The sequence below is a fragment of the Metopolophium dirhodum genome, chromosome 3, assembly GCF_019925205.1.
Source record: "Metopolophium dirhodum isolate CAU chromosome 3, ASM1992520v1, whole genome shotgun sequence".
NCBI lineage: Eukaryota > Metazoa > Arthropoda > Insecta > Hemiptera > Aphididae > Metopolophium > Metopolophium dirhodum.
The window spans coordinates 939,705-960,872 of NC_083562.1; the positions used below are offsets into that span (position 1 = coordinate 939,705).

Here is a 21,168-nt window from a genome sequence, read left to right on the forward strand (position 1 = left end):
CACATACCTAAAGGTGCATATACTCCCCCCCCTCACCATCATATAATGACCCGCCGAGTAAACTGATGTGTAATAATAAATATTATTATTATAACGTTCGTAATAAATATAGAGGAGCAGATATATTAAAATATAGTAAGTTGCTATAAACAGTGTTATTGTATTTTTATATGGTTTAGCTAGATATCTTCCTATAACTATATAATTATAATAATATATACATATTATATATATATATACACGGAGGTTGCTATAGTTATGAAATTTTCCGATAACTCAGTCCGCCTCAAGGTAGACCACAAATAGGTAGGTTCGTATTATAATACTAAACATTGGACGGCGTCTTTTTATCTTTAGCCACTGTAGATGCGTTACGTTTATTTTATACTATTTTGTTGTAAAGAAAATTCTATTTTGGTAAATCAATTATTTTATTCAGATAATATATTAAATACAGACAGGTCTATATAATATGTTAGTATGTTATCTATGGGCTAAATATTATACTAGTAGGTATTATACATGTGTATCACGTGTTAAGATGAAGACATATGAAGTACTTCAAGTACTTTATGTATCCCCCTCCCGTACTTTCTAAAATGTATCATATGGTTTGACGTAATGGAAAGGATTTGGGGTTGAATTTTCCCCCAAAAACTGCTATTTTTATATTATACCAACATTATTAACTATATAGTACCTACCTACCTACCTAAAATGTTTTGTCACTATAATATTGATTATTGATGATATTTTTTTTTAGTGAGTTACAGATTAACAGTTGAATACTTATACATGATCATGTTGGCAATGCCGATAAACTATTTCGTTCAAAATTATTTATAGATTTTATAGATTATAAGTATTTAATGGATAATGGTGGTTACGTGCACACGTTGTCGTAGGTCGTCAGTTTTGGTACATAACGACGATAAAAATAATGTCTAATGCCGATTTCATGAAATTCGAATTATTGGTAGTACACAACCTGAGTCCTCCAACCAACAAAAATCCTCAATGCGCGTCTGTGGCTTGCAATAGAACAACCACTATAATAAGACTTCAGATTTTATTAATTAAGATTTAAAGAATAAAAATAACTAGCAATAAATACTATTCTGATTCCTGATGTAGGTATTTTGTAATATAATGTGCAAAGAAAAAATGTTTGTAGTGTTTGTTTTTATTATGCTCACCCTAAAAAAATTTTTGGAATAGTGCCATATAGATTTAGGTAGATCGTATATTGTATAATATGTGAGTATAGTTGTAGTCGTCGCTTTAAGGACTGACTTATTGGGACCAGAACATTTTAGTCCATTAAGGGTGTCTGAGCCGATTTTTACATTTTCCGCAATTCTATAACTTAGGAAAATTATATTTTATATTTTAGTACTACACCTCAATTATAATATACTTTTCCATTAATATCGACTCCCCCGTTTTATGATACGGTGATGTATTATATGTCAACAAAAATGATTTCACGGGAAAAACTCTCACCCTTAGTTGATATTTCGGATTTTAATAATTTTATTTTTATCTGCAAGATGAAGATTTTTGCACGTCAGATTCAAGCCAGAATTTTCATTTTACTTTAGATAGTGCTTGAAAGATATACGTTTAAAAAATAACAAATATTGTGGATTATTCAAATGTATATTTTAACGTCTACAATTAATATTTTGAAAATCAAGCTTTAATCTAACCTGCGAAATCTTCTTTATAATAAAATAAAAAATTAACAAAATCCTACAACTCTACAGGGCTTGATTTTTTCCTGTGAGACATGTTTTCGTACTAAAAACGTATCGACTCCGACGCCCATATAACTGCAAATTAGTCAATAAGGCAGATTAGGCAGAAAGTCCAAGAAAAAAAAGAAATACCTACAATATGTATTTTATAATAAAACAAATGTAATTTAGCTATATATACCTATAAACATTTTTTTTTTGGTAAATATAGGTTAGGTACCTATCTATGCATAAAAATATATATTAATTTTACATGGATTATGACTATAATACTATATATTATATTATTATAGTATATATTATCATGTTACAGTAATCTTACAGATAGGTACCTATACCTATATTACCTTTATTCTATGAAGTCGCTTTTAAAATGCTATGCAATCCTGTATAGCATGTAAAATGTAAATACTGATTAAAATAGTAAAATGAATAGTACTTACCTTTATTTTGTTAATAATAATTAATATTATACTTATATATACCTGTGTATAAAATACAATAATTTATTTTATTATTACGCCGTATACGCTGCTAGAGATTATAATAAATTCAAATTATTCTTCATATTATTTACATATATAAAAGAAGTAAGTACTAAATTTAGATATTTTACATTAAGATTTTTTCTGTTTTCTCCGAACAAAGTAGAAGACATGAACGCGTGCTTGCGTGTCACTGCTAGATTGCTGTGTATACCTACTGTATATAATACCTTTGAACCTTTCCACAATTTATAATTGTTAAAATTGTATAATGTCTCTTTCTCTCTCTTTCTCACTCTCTCACACTCTCTCTATCTCTTATATTGTACATGGTATTTTACATTTTTACATTAAATAATGGAAAATTAACTAATTATTAATTATTTTACTAAATGGACATGCAAGAAATGAGTTTATTATAGACATAGAACCATAATCTATATATATAGTTGTTAGTTTTGTGATATTTATTTTATCTATACGATTTATTTTGGACTATAGGTACATGATTAGGTATGCATATAATTTGCATGTGTTATGTAGTTACACGTATACCTATTAACCATAAGCCCAGAGGCGTAGATAAGGGGGGACGTGGGGTCAGACCCCCCCCATTGGCTTTTTATTAACTTAGTAAAAAGTTTTGAGAGGTTGGGGATTTTCCAATTTTCTCCTCCCATTTAGCTATGTTGTTTTTTTTTTGATCCCCCCTTTCATAAATCATATCTACGCCACTGCATGGACTTATTAAATAGGTATATGCTATTAACTATCTATCTATACATCTATATAGATATAAAATATAGTATACCCATATAGGTAAGTCAAGGGTATAGTATATCGGCTACCGAGCTACACCTATAATACCTACGTAATATATATGAACTAAACCAAGTACCAATAGTTACATTATAATACCTATCTATCATCTATGGACGTAATGTTTGCATAACTATATTATATTATAATAATATGTAAGTATATAACCTGAGTATTGAAGTTGAAAAACATTATTTTCATTTTTGACCTTGCAAACATATTATATATATACTTATACCTATTATATATATATACCTTTATATAAATATACCTGGACGGTAGCTACTCACCTCCTTTTATATATATATATAATATTCCTACAATATACATGTATGTATATTAATGTTAAAGATATATAATTTATATACCTATATTATGTACAATACATGTATATACAGCCATGCAAAATTATTTCAAAACACCTGCGTCTATAATTTGAGTATAATTTCCTCAAATTTAAACTTTCTGTAATAATATGTTTATGTCTACCACGTGTTGAACAAAATAATTATTTAGTGATGTTATACCTTATGTCCATTAAATATATTGTATACCCGCTGAAATATAAAACGAAAACAGGAGGGTTATCTATAGAATAAATATTCTAAATAAAATTTCAAATGATGCATAAAATAGAAATTATTTGAACAGGTTTAAAAAATACAGATTATTTTCATGTATTGACAATGGGAAAGGGAACTGCTGTAGAGGCGTACATAGAGTATATTTACTCCATATTATATATTTATATATGGTATAATATGCTTATCGGTGTGTTAATCTTAATAATTGTCTTGGGGGACATAAACATATTTTAGTAGATTTGACAAATATCTAATAAAAATTATATTAAATCAGATTTGAATTATCTTTATACAATTCGCATGCAATTGAATTAGTTACAAATGGGTTATTATTTATTGCTAATTGTTGTATAATATGCATTATGCATGACAACAAAAATAAAAGTAAACAAGTCCACTATATTTAGAAGAAGTGATGAGTACATAATTCAAGTAAAATTACTTATATGAATTGTTTATAGCATTATAATATAGTGATTTAAGATAAACATCAATTATTTGCTAAGTCAAATATTCTTTTAATAATTAAAAAAAAAACAGAATTCAACATAATTTACTCCCCATACTAAAGTCATTGTTATTGTGAAATTAAAATAAATTATATTTTATTATAGGTATCTCGTACTTACATATTATATTGTATTGTGTATCTATGGATATCTATGTCATTAATAAATTATTTCTGTGACGTTTAAATAGCCAATCAGAGAATTGATATAACTTTCTAATTGTATTTATTATTGACTACAACTTAAATGTTTTTTGTTTAATGATCTAGTCCTCCCTCCCACTCTATTGTAATTATTTATAATACATATATATCTCCATTGTACCGTACCTAAATACCTAATGATAATTATGTAAGAACGGTTATATTATTTTATATGTTATTATTATATTGATGGGGTTAATTAACGAAATAAGATCAGAAATAAATGTCGATAAGGATGTTTTGTGTTTAGAATATTATAGGTTCTTTTATAGTGTTGCAGACGTCGGAAGCAAAATAGGCAAATTATGTGTTAATTGGAGAGGGGATGGGTAGAAAAAGGACACCATGTGTTTTTCATTAGGATTATGATTGGTTGGATGATTATTTTTTCGGCGCTTGAGAAGACATTTGTAGTTTGGACGTACCTTGAAATTAGATATTATATATGCGCCGTCGGAGCACCACCACATAAGGTAAGGTTGGCTGTTTTTGTCTTTGCTATAGTGATTTTAAAATTTAATATATTAAATAATTTTTATCGATTATTATTCAGTGTAAGTACCAGCTATATACTTTGACCATTATAGACTAAATTTATCCAAATCAACCTACTTGATGTTTTCTGTATAAACTTAAATAAGAGTACCTACTTCAAAAAGTATATAGTTCCTACCCATATACTTACTATTGTAATTGAATATAATATGTTGATATCGTGGTGTAACGTCTCCTCTTCACCTAGGCTCTTACCCGTTCCGGTGTCGTTCTGTTTATATTAACGAGGTCTCGGAGACTCGACCTCGGTGTGTGATATTATTACTAGGGATCAGGGTTACCTTATGTGAAGCAAGTACTCAACGTAATATATATATATGTATATCTAAATATTAATGTATTATTATTATCTACTACAAGTTACAACATCGAAAGTATACTTATAAATTATAACTCCAGGCTACCGATCGGGCAATGGTGTGTCGTGGGTGCCGATGTCCAAATGTGGGTTGAGCTGGTCGCCCGCAAGTCCTCTTCAGGTCGTTGTCAGTCCTCGAGTTCCTCTATCGACCACCGACTATGACTCTTCATTCTTCACCATCCAACTATCAACCGCCGACCATATTCTATCGACTACCTCACCGTAGACTCTATCATAACTGACTACCGCCAGGCGTCCCGGTCGGTTATTTACACGATGTGAGCTAAACATCGCGTCAGCATAATATATATTTCATACATATATACACATTTGTCATTACTAACACTCAGCATATTAGCCGTGCTCAATGTAGGGAGTAATGTACGATGTCGATGACGATTTTCGTTACAGTGGTGTAGTATTAATATATTATGTACCAAACAACTTATATTAACAAATAAATCTATATAGGTAGGTATAGGTATACATATACTCTATAGTGAATTCATACCTATATGTAGTCATATTTTTTTTTTTTTTTTTTATTGATCTGAAATATACATCGACAACTAGGCCATTAGTACACGAATTTTAGATTACATTGTTAGTATTTTAGCATTTACATGGTTACATTAAATTAAATTGTACAATTCTGTTTTTTTTAAGAATAAGATTAAGTTTTTAACGTCTTGTGGGTTTGGTCCTAGTGCTTGACAAATTTGTTCTGATATGTGGTATTGATTTCGATACATGTTGTATTTTTGACATTCTGTGATGACGTGGTTGACCGTTAAAAGTACATTGCACGCGTCGCATAGTGGAGGATCGTCTTTGGTCATCAAATAGCTGTGAGTTAGGTGTGTGTGACCAATTCGGAGACGGTTTATTATGGTTTCTTCTTTTCTACTGAGTTCAAGATTTATCCATAGATTTATATTGTTTTTTATTTTATTGAGTTTGGTGTTGAGTTTTCGCCAGTAGGAATGCCATTTGTTGTTTGTGTGTAGTTTAATTTCGTTTTTTGCATCTGCAAATGTGATGGACTTTATGGTTGCAGTTAATTTGGAGGTGATTGCATTATGGGCTTCTTGGTCAGCCATTTCATTTCCTGGAATGCCAATGTGGCCCGGAATCCATACAAACTGGATGTATATATTTTTATTTTCTGCAAGAAAAGTTTCTTCTTGTATTAGCTTAGTAATATCTGTTTGGTTTCGAGTATTTGTGATGGCAATTAAATTGCTGAGTGAGTCGCTAAGTATTATACATTTTGTTTGGTGGTTTGAATATTCAGTGTGGAAATATTTTACAGCTTTGTATATTGCCATCGCTTCTGCTGTGAATATTGATGCTTGAGGTGGAAGTTTGTATGCTATTGTTTGATTGTTTATTATCATAGCGAGACCAACACCGTCATTTGTTTTGGATGCATCAGTGTATATGTGTACACTGTTTGGGTGTTCTTGCAATATGTTGTTGAGCATGTTTTTATATATGGATGGCATTGTGTTTTCTTTTTTGAATTGAGTTAAAGTAAGGTTAACATTGAATGTTGTGTTCCAAGGGGGAAAAATGTACGGTTTTCTTTCTAAAATATTGTTTATTTTTATATTTTCTTTTTCGGCTTGCTGTATGTGTGCATTTATTACTTTGATGGCTGGATTGTTGATATTTCTTTTGGTTCTGGCACAATATAATAGCAGTAGTTTTTCTCTTCTAAGGTTAGGTGGGATTTCATTAGCAATGTTTCTAATACTCTCAATTGGGCTGGATTTGAATCCCCCTATTGAAAGTCTTATAGCAGTATTTAGTTTAGTTTGAACCATGTTTAAGTGGTTGGTTTTGGCATTTTTTAACAGTATTGATCCATAATCTGTTTTAGATCGAATTAACGCTTTATAGATCATTAAAAGAGATGCGCTGTCACCACCCCATGATGTGTGGGCAATTATTTTGATTATGTTGAGTTTTTGAGATAACGAGTCACGAATATTTTTTAGATGAGGTATCCAATTAAGTTTGGAATCGAATGTTATTCCTAGAATTTTAATTTTATTATGGTGAGGTATAACTAGGTTGTCTAGTATTATATTGAGATCTTTTATTTTTTTTTGTTTTGTAAAGATAATACTTTTGGATTTGAGGTTAGAGAATGAGAAGCCAGTTTTTTTTGACCAATCTGATAAGCTGTTAGCACTTATTTGGAGTAATTCTTGGACGGTTTTTAGGTTTTTGCTTCTGCAAAAAATGTTAAAGTCATCGGCGAATAAATTAGCTTTTACAGGAACTTTGATTGTTTCGACAATATCATTAATGGCCAAGAGAAAGAGTGTGACTGCCAGTGATGATCCTTGTGGGATGCCATTTTCTTGGTAGAACGTCTTTGATAGGGTATGTGATACTTTGACCTGAAATTGTCTTTCTTTTAGGTAGTTTGTAATATACATGAACATATTGCCGTTTGTTAAGATTTTGCTTAGTAGAGCTAGTATTCTATGTCTCCATACAGAATCGTAAGCCTTTGTTATATCCAAACTGATCATTCCGAGTATTTGTTTATGTTCAAATGCATTTTCTATTTCAGTTTTTATTGTAATTAAGTTGTCCATTGTTGATCTAGTGTGGCGAAATCCACTTTGCTCTTTAGAAAGTATTTGGTTTTTTTCTAAGAACCATGTTAATCTTAAGTTTATAATTTTTTCCATACGGATGTAGTCATATTATATCCATACGGAAATAAAGCTGTGCCTTAAATGATCTTTCTTGATTCCATAATGCAAACGAAATGTATTAAAATGAACTAGTTCGTTTTTAGATAAATACAACGATTCCGCATTTCCACGCCACTTGCATACCCATATATATATAACTACATAGAGTATATAGGCTATTATATTATTATATATGTAAAGACGACCATACTACAAGTATTGAATATTTATATAATTTCTGTTGGTAAATGTACCACAACGCGTGCACATGTTACTCATTGTCAGTATATATGGTTTTTGTATTATAATATTGTACTATATAGGTATACCTATATGCAATGTGGTATTATAGGCTGCAATTATAACGAGTGTTCTTAATTCTTATAGTTATTATCGAGTACTTACTATAATTACTATATACATAGATATTTTAATATTTAAAAAACTAATACGATCACAAGTTATAAACCGTAGGTAGTAGACTAAAAATCAGCGGCGTTGCGATGTAGTCACGGCCCACGGGACACGATTATAGCGCATGTTATATTATTATATTAAGTGCATTTTATTACTTGATTCACGATATATATTATAATATGTAAAAAATATAAATTATACCTGCAGACTGCAGTATACCCATATAGTGTCGGTGATGTACGATAAGAACTCTTATATGTCAATATACCACTTTGTGGTGCAAAAATAATTATTTACAATAATAGGTACTATTTTATAAGCATTTCTTGCTTAGACTCGTTACGCGTGGCTCGTTTATATTGTACCTGTACAACACGCAGACACGCGGTATCTATTACTAGCGTATACAAGTTATACAAGTTGATTTCTTAACGTGAGAGCCTCATTATTTCAAAAACCCTTAATGTTTTACATGAGTCATACATTCGTATTTAACAAAAGTAATTAAAATTGTATTTATGTTTTCAAAAACGTTATGTTTTTGAAATAATGAGTGGCTTACGTAAAACATAAGTTATATAGGGTAGTGAGGACAGTCAAAAAATAATAATAAATCAATCAATACAATTAATATAAGTAGTAAAAATTTAAAATTAACCACAATATCAACAAAATGTATTTATTATAATTATAAATGTATCATTAATATACCCAGTAGAACAGTATTTTTACGTGGAATCTAAATATAGTTATTATAAATAATAATTTTTATATTTAATATTACATTTTTTAACTTTTACTGCTCATATTTTTCTTGATTAATTTTTTTTTTACGTCCAATTGTTCTTACGTCTCTGCAAACGGCTACGTCCATTTATCCCTATTCGTGTATTTATACATATACACATATTTTAACAACCCGTAAATTGTAATATATTCTTAAAGACCTGCACGGTACCAGTTTACCACAAGACTTATAGTTTTAATATAATTACCAATGTATTAGGTTTACTTGCCTATAATATTTTTTATTACATTTTAAGTTCCAAATTTGCGTATAATATGATGACGAATACCGGCTGTAGGTAACTGTGGGTATGTTAATATGCAGGTTATTACTATAAAAAAAAATAGTGCAGTAGCGGACCGCCGTCTAGTATACATACAATATTGATTAAAATTATAACGCCTATGCTGGTTTGCGGCGGCGGTGACGGCGATGCGTATATTATTTTACTATCATTGCGTGTACAATCAACCCTGTAGAATAAGTATATACCGTAGGGGTAGTGTTATTACACATTATACTTAAAAATTATTGCATTGCGCAGTTACGCACCTGTTTGTCTGTATATTATATAGGTAGTGTAATACCTCTGTTCCTCTTGCCGTATAGGTACAGGAATGCTGGGTATTTGTGGACTGTGGTGAATTAATTTTTACGATACATATATATTTGCATGCGTATATATAATATGCTTTAATTTTCTAAACGTTTCTCGTGAGCTGTGATTTTGGGTTTGGGACGGGGTCTATGAGATTTTAAATGGTTATTATTAGGAGCAGGGGTGTCTATGGGTGAACTGTCTAGGGGTCTCTAGGTGTCGTGTGAATACTACAACCCAAATGAAGGATGCCATTCAATATGGTTTCAAATTTTAAACGGTAAATATATTAGACGAGGTCTATGTATAAATAATCCACATTTAGTATAATAATGCATGTGCACTATACATATGATCCTCAAACCTCATCATATATATAAATACATAATACATAAAATAGAATTTAAATAGAAATTGTCATATTCATATATTATATATATATATGTATACTTACGTAGCTGGATATGTATACACACGCATAAGAATCATGATAATATATATATATATATTTATATAAGTGTGTGTGTGTTTTAACATCAATAACACCTTACGACCAAACGAGGGTAAAAAAAAAAAATGGTATCGACGACGTTACGACTTCTTTCGACAACAATAATTATTGTGTTTTGCGTGTGTACCTGTATATATATTATATAATATTGGAATAAAAAGAATCGAAAATGCCTTATGTTATAATATGTGTATATAATGTTGTATACATATATAGGTAACTCGCATAATGTAATGTACGCGCCGGGAACGCGGCCAACACCCCCAGCCGGGTTCCCCGCGGGTAATCGTCGGGCCGCCGTAGGAGTCCCGCCGCGGGCACGACACAAATCAAATTATGCGCTCATATTCCGCATCCGTTCGACAAAAGCCCTAATGGTCGTTTTTCGTATAATATATAATTTAACACCCGTATCGCAATCGGCTAATTTATCATGTTGCCGGCACACTGCACGCGTATATTATATATAATATTATATTATATACATTATACATATCATATAAGCTACACGTCCTGCGTATATTATATTATATATATGTGTATATTTAGCGAAACGTCGTCATATATATATTATATGTACAATAAACATAATATATACATTTTGTTATGTAATATGATAAAATTCGAAATAATTTTTTTTTGGTTTAATTTTTGAACCGTTTAATAAAAATAATTATTTAATTATTTGCAAATCAAAAATCATGTATATAGTTTAAGTATAATAATATATAAAGTACAAAGATTTGCAACCCTATAAGCATAGCTTGTGTTGGGGAGTTGTAATTTCAATTCAGTTATTGACAATTAAAAATGTATAATACTAATTACATACTAGGTACCTATTAGAGGTGTTCCGGGTACCCGGCTATCGAGTCCAAACCGGGTACCCGATATCATATTCAGTACCCGACTAATACTCGTTACCCGGCGAATTATTAAAAGATGACTTGGACAGTACCCGGTACCCGGTGTAAAGCTACATTTTTACCCTGGAATATACCCGGTACCCGGTTTAATAAACCCGGCACACCCGGGTTATTAATAAAAAAAAAAAAATGTGTGCCCGCAATAGACCAAACGAAAATATTTTATAAAATTATAATAGTACTAGCCCCTCCGGCCACCATGCTAGTTGTTATGACTATAAATCGTTACGTAATTAATAATTATACGTTTACCGATAACGATTTAAAAATAGAGTTACAACGCACAGCCCACCGATTATAAATGTTGACAATAATTGACAATATTATCTTGTTTATCTAAAATCTACTATTTATAATCAATGGGTATAATATTATTAATATTTAATATTATATTGTTATGGGTTGTAGACTTGTAGCTTGTTAGTTGTTGCTTTATTTCTCAGTTGTCAGTTGGTTGTTCATACATAAATGTATAAAAGTGATTACTTCCTGGTGTCTACCTACTGGCTTACTGCTTATGAGTTGTGAGTGACGATTGATCACGAAAGTTGTATACAAGGTACGAAGTTCATACTATATAATATATAATTAATAATTATTATTTTAAAAAAAATTATTACTCGACCAATACTCGAGACTCGGTTTAAAAAAAATTATTACTCGACTAGTACTCGAGACTCGGTTTTAATAAAAATTATTACTCGACCAGTACTCGAGACTTTAACAGATATTGTTACTCGACAAATACTCGGTACCCGGTTTATAAGTAAAAACTGTACCCGGAACACCTCTAGTACCTATACCTATTTTCTATCGTTCATAAATTCATTATATATATATATATATAATACGTATAATATGGTCGCTAAGTAACTATAAGTAAGTATTCGTAGGTACTAAGTTGTCGTTTATTTTATTCTCGTCCTCTAGGCTTATGATTAACATATGATATACTGCAAAACTAGGTACATAGACTTTCAAATGCTGTGTGCTGGTATCGTCACAGTAAAGTAAGTACTAGTCACTAGTATAGTAGTATAACCCCCCCCCTTCCCCCCCAGAAGTGACAAACGTCTAGAAAACGACAACTTCCAGTATTCCTGTATACCTGTACTATTATAATAAATAAAGTTGTACCTATTACGGTAGTTAAATAACATTTCATAATTACTTGTATAGTATTAGTATTTAACTTACAACATGCAGTATAGGTAGATAATAATAATAAACCTGCACGTCGAACCACTATAGCCTATAGGTAATATACTAATATAAAGTTTGACCGTGATGGACTAAAATAATAACAAACACGACAATAACATCTTAGGATAAAAAAAATAAGTAAGTATAGGTACATATTATACAATTATTGTATCAATAGTTTTTTCAGGTCGGTCAAACGCATTATAATATAGCGAATGTCCGCACGAAATCCACTAGTAAACACTTATACAAGCATAATATTATTATTATTAAAGATATTTACATCGTCTCATACGAGCGTATATAATATATATATTTACCTACTATATACGCGAACAGTTGGTGCTTGGTACCTACTTTATTTGATTTTCTCTTTTTCGTGTTTTTTTTCTCACGACCTTACAATATAGATAATTTAACGAATCAGTTATTTCAATATAAATAGTATCTATATATGCACACTTATTTTTTATTAATACACGACATATAATTTCAAGACTTTAAATACTGTATTTTCTAATGTTACTTATATAAATTATTTTAACCTATATTTACATTGATCATTTCTATAGTACATTGTATATATAATAATATAATACACGATGTGATATTTTAAGACTTTTTTAAAATATATTAATTTAATGAAACCCATTTAAAAATATTTACAATAAATCACATGTATATAATTAAATCTTTATTTAAACATACGTTTTCCTACTAAAAAAGTCACGACCAAATTCCCATACGGCCATACAGCCATCCTTTGCAAATATTTAATTATTTAATTACTAGGTATTCAAACTACCTCTATCTTATAATATACTGTAGAACGGGACAAAGAATATTATATTCCTAAGTTTTCCAACTACCTATGTGCTTTTTATTACGTCTGAAGACACTTTTTCAGCAAAATAAATACTTCAGTTTTCAACATTGATGTGGTTAAAAATAGAAAATTCCTAGTATGTATTTTTAAATAATTGTGAAAAACGTGTGTGTTTTTATTAATTAATTATTTTTTTTTCATATACCAAAAACACTTTATAACATAAAATCTGCTTGGGTCTTCTACATTGAAAGAAGTTTCTGGTAGAAAATTGGATGTTATTGGTACTTTTAGGAATTAAAAGTATTAAATTACCCGTAATTTTCTGGAGAAAAAAAATTAGGTTTTGACAACATCTTTATTATAATAATTTAATAAAGTTTTAGTAATTTATTATACTTAGGTACCTTATATAAAAATGATTAATCTTACTACATACTTGACATTTTCATAAAATACTTTTAATAGCATTTTCTAGATATATTTTAACTTTCAAAATATTTTTAGCTCTGAAATGTAATACTAGATTCCTTGTAAGTTTTTCTTACTAAGATTAAAAAATTTAAGCTTAAATTTACATTATTTTTGTATTTTCGTTTGAAATACAAATTTTGATGACTGGATATTCAAACTAGTATGATGGGAATACCTATACAATCATTAATAACAATGATTTTTGTTTTAATTCTATAAAATATATTAATCGTAAAAACATTAAACATACTTTAACTTAAATTAACATTGTATATACAAAATTACATTTTCAAAATATGATGACTATAAATATTTAGTCAACTTATATTTATGGGAAATTGAACATTTTTTTCACATTTTTTTAAAAAAGGTTGATACTATAATTTGTATATTTTTAATCAAAAATATGTCAAATGTAATACAACTATACAATTTGTACGTATAAAGCAATTTAAAAATATCAAAAACACATTGGCACAATTTATTTTTATATACGCTTAAAGTTAAAAAATTAACATGATTCGTCAAAAAACATAAAAATGTGCAAGCAGTATTATAGTATAATTAAAATTTAATTTACATAATTTCATTCAAATTTAACACATTATCTATCTAGTAAAGTGACTTACTCAATGACGTGGAACCATCGACACCTTCCTATACCTACTATATAGAAGAGCGGCTTTCCAGGTTTTTTTTATCATTATAATATTTAGTTCAATAATATATTTGTATTTTTTATAAATATATTGTTAGTCACCTACACGATTGGCATGTCTATTCATTTATCATTTATTTGGCTAGTGTCCAAGAGTTATGGACAACTTGAAATTGCATTCTTTCTTACTTATTTTATTTATTTACTGCATTAATGCATTATTATTTTTTTTTTCTTAAAAAGATTTGTAAATAATGAAACGTTTAATTAAAACACGCATTCTACGGAATCATGCTGTTGATATACCTATCTGACCAGTAAGCAACTTATTATATTTATAATATGTATATATTACATTAAATAAAATAAAATATCAAAGCAATGTCCAATATAAATCGTAATGTTATTGGCTATAAATCTCGCTTACACTCGTTTATCACTATAATACTGGACCTGTATGTAAAGACTATATTATATTATATGACGCAGACGACATACAACTTAATAATAGTAATAATAATTACTATTATAAGCATGCATCCGACTTCGTTATAATAAGTATAGTAAGTTATAAATGATTTGAGGACTCACTAGATTTATATTGTAGTTTATTTTTGTACAATTTTAATTTAAGTTCAAAGTCTGCGAACGCCTCTATCTGAATGAATGTATGTTGATTATATTATAACTCATCATTATTAATTTTTATTAATATTTTTCATATTTGTAAGCAATTATTAATTTAGTTTCGTACTATTAACATATGCTATGTAATAATCACTTTAAAACATCATATTAAACTCCAAGTAAATGAAATATTGGTACAAAAATATTATTGTAAAGAGAAAATATATTACTGCAAAAAACATTAAACTAATTAGTTACATAATTTAACAACAATATAATAATTGTGTTGAACAATGGAATTATGTTGTAACAAAACAATTACATTTTCACCATTAAAAATTAACAAAAACTTATAAGTTAAAAAATACGTTTCTATGTTTTCTTAGAATGAATATTCAATTCTTTATATCGTGATCCAAAATCTTAAGGTTATAAATTGGCTAAAAAATGATTACGTAAACATAAATGGTGTTGAGTCCTGCAGGCTGTTTTGTTTACTTAAATTAATTTACATGTGTATTGATGTAGGTTAGGTTATGGCACATATGTAAATTAATTTAAAAATTTTATTTAAATGAATTTTTTATATTAACCATAATTTGATAATTCATAGTTTTGTTTTAAATATATTTACTGCTAAAAATATTATAATTTATTATTATAATATAACATCGTCTATTGACAAATTGACATTTTAGAATATTTATAGTTTTCAACTTTGTTTAACGACGTTTACAACCATAAATTATAAAGTAGGTATTCAATATTCAACTAAAGTCAAAACTATTATTTATGCTAAAAAGAATAGAAATTATGTAAAAATGTTTTATTCATAAAAATATAATAATATCATATGCTATAACAGCTGTTACCTAGGTACCTCCAAATATTATAGAAAATATAAAAATAGGTATATTAATAGAATATTGTTTAATATTTTTATAATTCGTTGTGCTTATTTTACCACCGGAGTAGCGGAGTTATATAAATTATTAATCTATTTTTAGTTCCATTTTATTCAAAAAGCAATTAAAAATATTAAACTGTTTCTAGATTTTTAAAAACATATACATACTATAATGGCCTTGTCTGTGAAATTAATTAGTAAATCAATAAAAAAAAATATGCAAAAAACGGGTAGTTGCTAGAAATTTGAATAAATAATTTTTCTCATAACATTTTCACATTAAGTACAACACGATAACTAAAACGTTTAAAATTAGGTGCCTCCAATACTTATTAATTATTATCCGTGTCTGTGTGACTATAAATAAAATAATATATATATTATGTTTTCCAATAATTTTTTAAGACTTATCACTGATCAGTTATAACGCTTGAATACATTTTAGATTTACATCATATAGGTTAGGTTAGGTTAGGTTAACCTGTGTTAATTTGTTTGACCATAATTTAGTACCCATACCTATAGATTTGATTAATAATTATTCGGTATTTATATTATATAAGTTCAATCATTGTATTTTATGTGAGCCTTGAAGGTTGTATTTTGGTGTATTAACCTTTAACAACCCTGGATATTGTTTTTTATTTATTTTTTATTTATGTTGTATATCAACGGGTATATACCCTTTTACAAATTATATAAAGGAAACATATTAGATAAAAACTAAAAACTAAATAAGTGTAGTAAAACCTAACAATAACAGATAAAAATAATATAAAATTAACTCTGAATTAAAAGTAATAAAAATTTAAAATTATAATTACATTATAAACATTTTTTTTTTTTTCATATTAATCAATCAATTGTTGTGAAATATATGTAGTTGGTTTCAAGTGTATTACTCGCGCCGATGAGTAGTTCACTGTATTACTGGAATGCATGTGTTAAATATTTGAATTCAATAATAAATCATTGTGAACCAAATATTATTTTAGCTGAGAGTCCTGCCTCAATGTCTAAGGATATTTTATAATTTATTTATACCTATATTGGCAATTTATTTTACATTAGTAATATGGAAGGTAGAACTCATTTTTGACAAAGTAATCGCATATATTAAATTATTATTATTATTATATTATAATATAATATCATATATTATTACATTATTATTAACTATACTTATAAGCCAATACTAACGTATCATAATATACAATAGATATGTGGATGAAGGCAGTGATGGTATTTCTTATTTTCTTAGTTTAAAATATAAACATGAAGAGTACCTACAGAGTTCCCTTAGTAAAATGGTAAATGCTTCAAAAATGTCATGTAAGTAATCCCATATTATTAGTTTGATTGGAAACAATTAGCATAGTAGGAATATTCAATAATACAAGTAATTAACAATAGTTTTCCTAATAGCATGACTGTGCAAGGAAAAACTATGACATCTATCCAAACATTTTTAAGATATTTTAGCAATTAGAGTTAGAATATGAAGTTATTGATAAATCCATAGTATTGCTTTCATTTTAATAAAATAATACACTGGTAGACTTAAGGTGAGCAAAGTGAGACGAGTGTTAAACGCTGGGTCTTTGTATCTTGTCCGTATTTATCTTTTAAAAACTTAGCATAGGTATAAATAATTTAAAAAAAATGTTTTGATGTTGGTTGTATACATATAAATATAATTCTTTGATCTAATAATATGTAAACTAGCTTTATATACAATGTAACCATACTTTAACTTTCAATGTTGTATTACTTTAAAAAAAAATATTTGATAAAACTGTAAATACTGTAACTCAATTTAAATTGTAACTAATGGCCATAGTTTCCGAGTTTATATGATCAATAATAAAAAAATTCTTTGATTATATTTAACGTATGCAAGTAACTTATGGTCAAAAACAATAAAAAGTTAAAATTGCATAAATAACTAATAGGTATAAGTAAGATATTCGCCAATTTCCCTTATAATACCTATACTTAGCTTTACTGAAGATTCGATGATAAATCGACCAATAATAAAAAAACTTTCTTAAAATCAGATTTAAAATTAGCCCCTGGTTACAATCCACATCCATCTAACATTTTTTTTAAGATCCATCACACGTATATGCAGTCTTTACAACAATCGGCATAATTGAGACTGTGATACTTGGGTGAAGGGGCAAAATCCTCAGGGCTCCGATACGTAATTACAGGCTTGGGATTGGTATTATAATCGTCCAACATCGGTTGGCCTTCGATTTTTGTGTTGTATTTTTCTATAATTTTATCTCATTTATTCCGACAATATTTTCCCTATTTATTTTTCAATTGCATTTCGGTCACGCTATATCACTTCCTTCGCTTCAACACATAAAAAAAAAATAATAATAAAAAAATACGTAGGTACCTATACATTATTATTATCTCCCTATCAATATAAAACTAGTTTGTAAGATAGACGTCGCTCATAGGCCATAACCCCTGGCCTTATTACAGGCATAATCGATGTACATAATATAACATTAAAGACGTATCACAGCAACCATATTACAGCAGCTTGTGTTTTTAGTCTGTTCATCGTTTTTACAAATTATGTAAAATTTCAAATAAAAAATAAAAAATAAATTCAGAATTATTTACAATTTTAAATCATGTTTTAAATAGATAACCAACCTGATTTAATAATTTAACGGTATAAATCTTATCGTATAAATATTAATCATCGCGTCATTCACGTAATGTGTAAATGTATTTTACATACATCAATAATAACATTTGATCATATTGTGTTTTTCAATAAATTTTTATCTGCTGTATAATGTTATTCTTTTTTTTTTTACAAAATCACACTTTAGTACTTCACAATTCACAACAAATATTTATAATAGAAGTGTTTTAGATTCACGAATCCGCTGTTTTCTGTATAGGCATTTTTATAGCTTTCGCACTTCAGTTAAAGTATAAACCTAAATATCAAATTTTGGATGCAATAGGAAATTGGAATCATGCAGTATTTAGGACTTAATACAGAGTAAATTATTTTACGGAGGTTATAAATGAGTGTGATGACTTGGAAGTATTTATTTTGACTCTTCGCTATAAGACTACCAATAACAGACAATACATTAAGGTGATTTTGAAGGTTGTTATTATTATATTGACAATTACTGGATCACTATTGGTAGTGAGAATAGCTTTGTTATCTGTGTATTCTACTATTATATGTTTGGAGTAGTTGGTTGGTCAGCTGAAAAAAATATTAAATATAATCGGGGATAGTATAAGGTATATATATACTATATTACTATTTGCTCCTTCAAGAACTCCAGCAAGAATCGGAGATAGTGCAGAGATTTCATGTGTATACCTACTTGTGTAGCAAAATTCCGATTTTCGAAATATAACTTCAGGAATAGATAATAAAAAGTAGCTGAATAATATAGCATAATTAATCTGCATTAACATTTCGAGTTTCGCAATATATAATTATAATATTTAATTTTTAATACGAAACATAATTAAAGAATAAATAAATACGTAAGCTAATATTGTAAATTGTAATTGATAAAACTTTATTTTCTTATCAAAAAGATTTGTTAAATAAATAAATAAAAAAATCATTTAAGAATTTGTCTTGGTTATATATTTTATAGTTATATATGAATAATATACTAATCCATTGTTAAGGTGTTTATTTTGAATGTAAACAATATCACAAAAATCTGAACATTGCTATAAAGATATTTGTTTTAACAAACAATAATAGATGTTAATTATTATTTTGTTTTCAAGATTATATGTAATAATTAATAATAAAATGCTATTCAAATTGGTTTCCATAATTATCGTGTTATTCTTAATTGTTTTTGTAGAAAGTGCTGATGATGTCAGTATAATGGTAAATAATAGAACGTTTCAATTTTATTATTTATATTGTATTTTCTTAAATTGTCAGGACATCATTACATTTTCAGGATTCTGGTGTAATTCCGTGGAAGGAAGGGGATTTCGCCATAATATTTTGTAAGTCTACTTAATCATATTAAAAAAATTTAGTAAAATATTATAATTATAATGACCTTATAATAATATATTGATTATTGATATCGTGAAGGACACACATTTAAACAACGAGTAATAAATTATCATTATTTTATTATTTTTTCGATCGAACGTAATTTATATGAATAATTAAGTGCAGCGATTTTTAAGGATTTTAATTAAAAAGGTTTAAGATTTTAAAATATACATATGATATATAATCTTTTTTATGAACGTTGAACCAGCTGGTGTCTTATAGTTTTTTAATATTGTGATAAATAGATTTTTGTTTATTAGGTATCTATCTTGTGTCAGCTATCTGGCTGTATTTGTATTTTATATAATATACTATATTACATAGGTACCGCTGTTGTAGGATATATTGTGTTATGATATAAATATATAAATCTGCAACATATTTTTCGCGTTATTACCTCATACAAGACACACACATACACACAGGTGGTGTATCATTATTACACGCACGGCGGTGCCCTTTAATCATAATGGTATCTCGTATTATAGCAAGTGGTGAATTCGTACTTATATATAATAGACGACGAAGACAACCACCTCACCACTTGCACAATAATATCATCCACGCACACGTTTTCGGAAACTCTACTATACTCGGGTCGGTCCGACGACATCGCCCGTTCGCTCGCAGTAAGCATATATACATGTATACTATATATAATGTTATACTCGTTATACTTACCAGTATATATATATGAGATGATATTATTATCCAAAATACATTTTTTTTAATAACAATAATATTATATAGTGCGCGGTTTTGATTGAAGTTTCCGGTCGCGGGCGGTGGTCCGAGGCTGGGCCCCTATTGCTGCAAACGCGCGCGCCGGTAAAGGCGAAAGACTCTCCATAGTCGTTTTGTATTTACGCGTATAATATAATATATTATATACATTTTTGTATCATTTTTGTTTTCACACACACTCGCGTACGTACAATCACGCTTATGTGCGTATATATATATATATATATATATTTTCGGCCAGAGTAGGTACATATATAGTATTATTGTATATACGAGGGGGTTCGCGTGATCAACTGCATTACGGACGCGTGTTCATTTTCGCATGTTGTCAACATAAACAATGCACTGTTTATACCACACACATTACACGTATATACTATACACAGCGTACACCCAGTCTCGTTTCGGTCACATAATAGTAACAACGA

At 28.4% G+C, this 21,168-nt stretch overlaps 1 protein-coding gene across 1 annotated transcript; it reads right to left on the bottom strand.

The window, feature by feature from the left end:
* Positions 1–4,789: 4,789 nt before the first annotated feature.
* Positions 4,790–7,882, bottom strand: LOC132942129 (uncharacterized). Its single transcript, XM_061010438.1, has 2 exons — positions 5,960–7,882; positions 4,790–4,855 (listed from the first exon to the last, which is right to left on the bottom strand). The coding sequence occupies exons 1-2, from the start codon at positions 7,880–7,882 to the stop codon at positions 4,790–4,792; spliced, it is 1,989 nt and encodes a 662-aa protein (XP_060866421.1).
* Positions 7,883–21,168: the final 13,286 nt, after the last annotated feature.

Excerpts from the sequence above, each read along its gene's own strand:
- LOC132942129 (XM_061010438.1), bottom strand. The coding sequence starts at position 7,882 with ATGGACAACTTAATTACAATAAAAACTGAAATAGAAAATGCATTTGAA. Across the intron at positions 4,856-5,959 it reads TAGGACCAAACCCACAAGAC|CAAAGACAAAAACAGCCAAC; the intron begins GTTAAAAACTTA and ends AAATCACTATAG.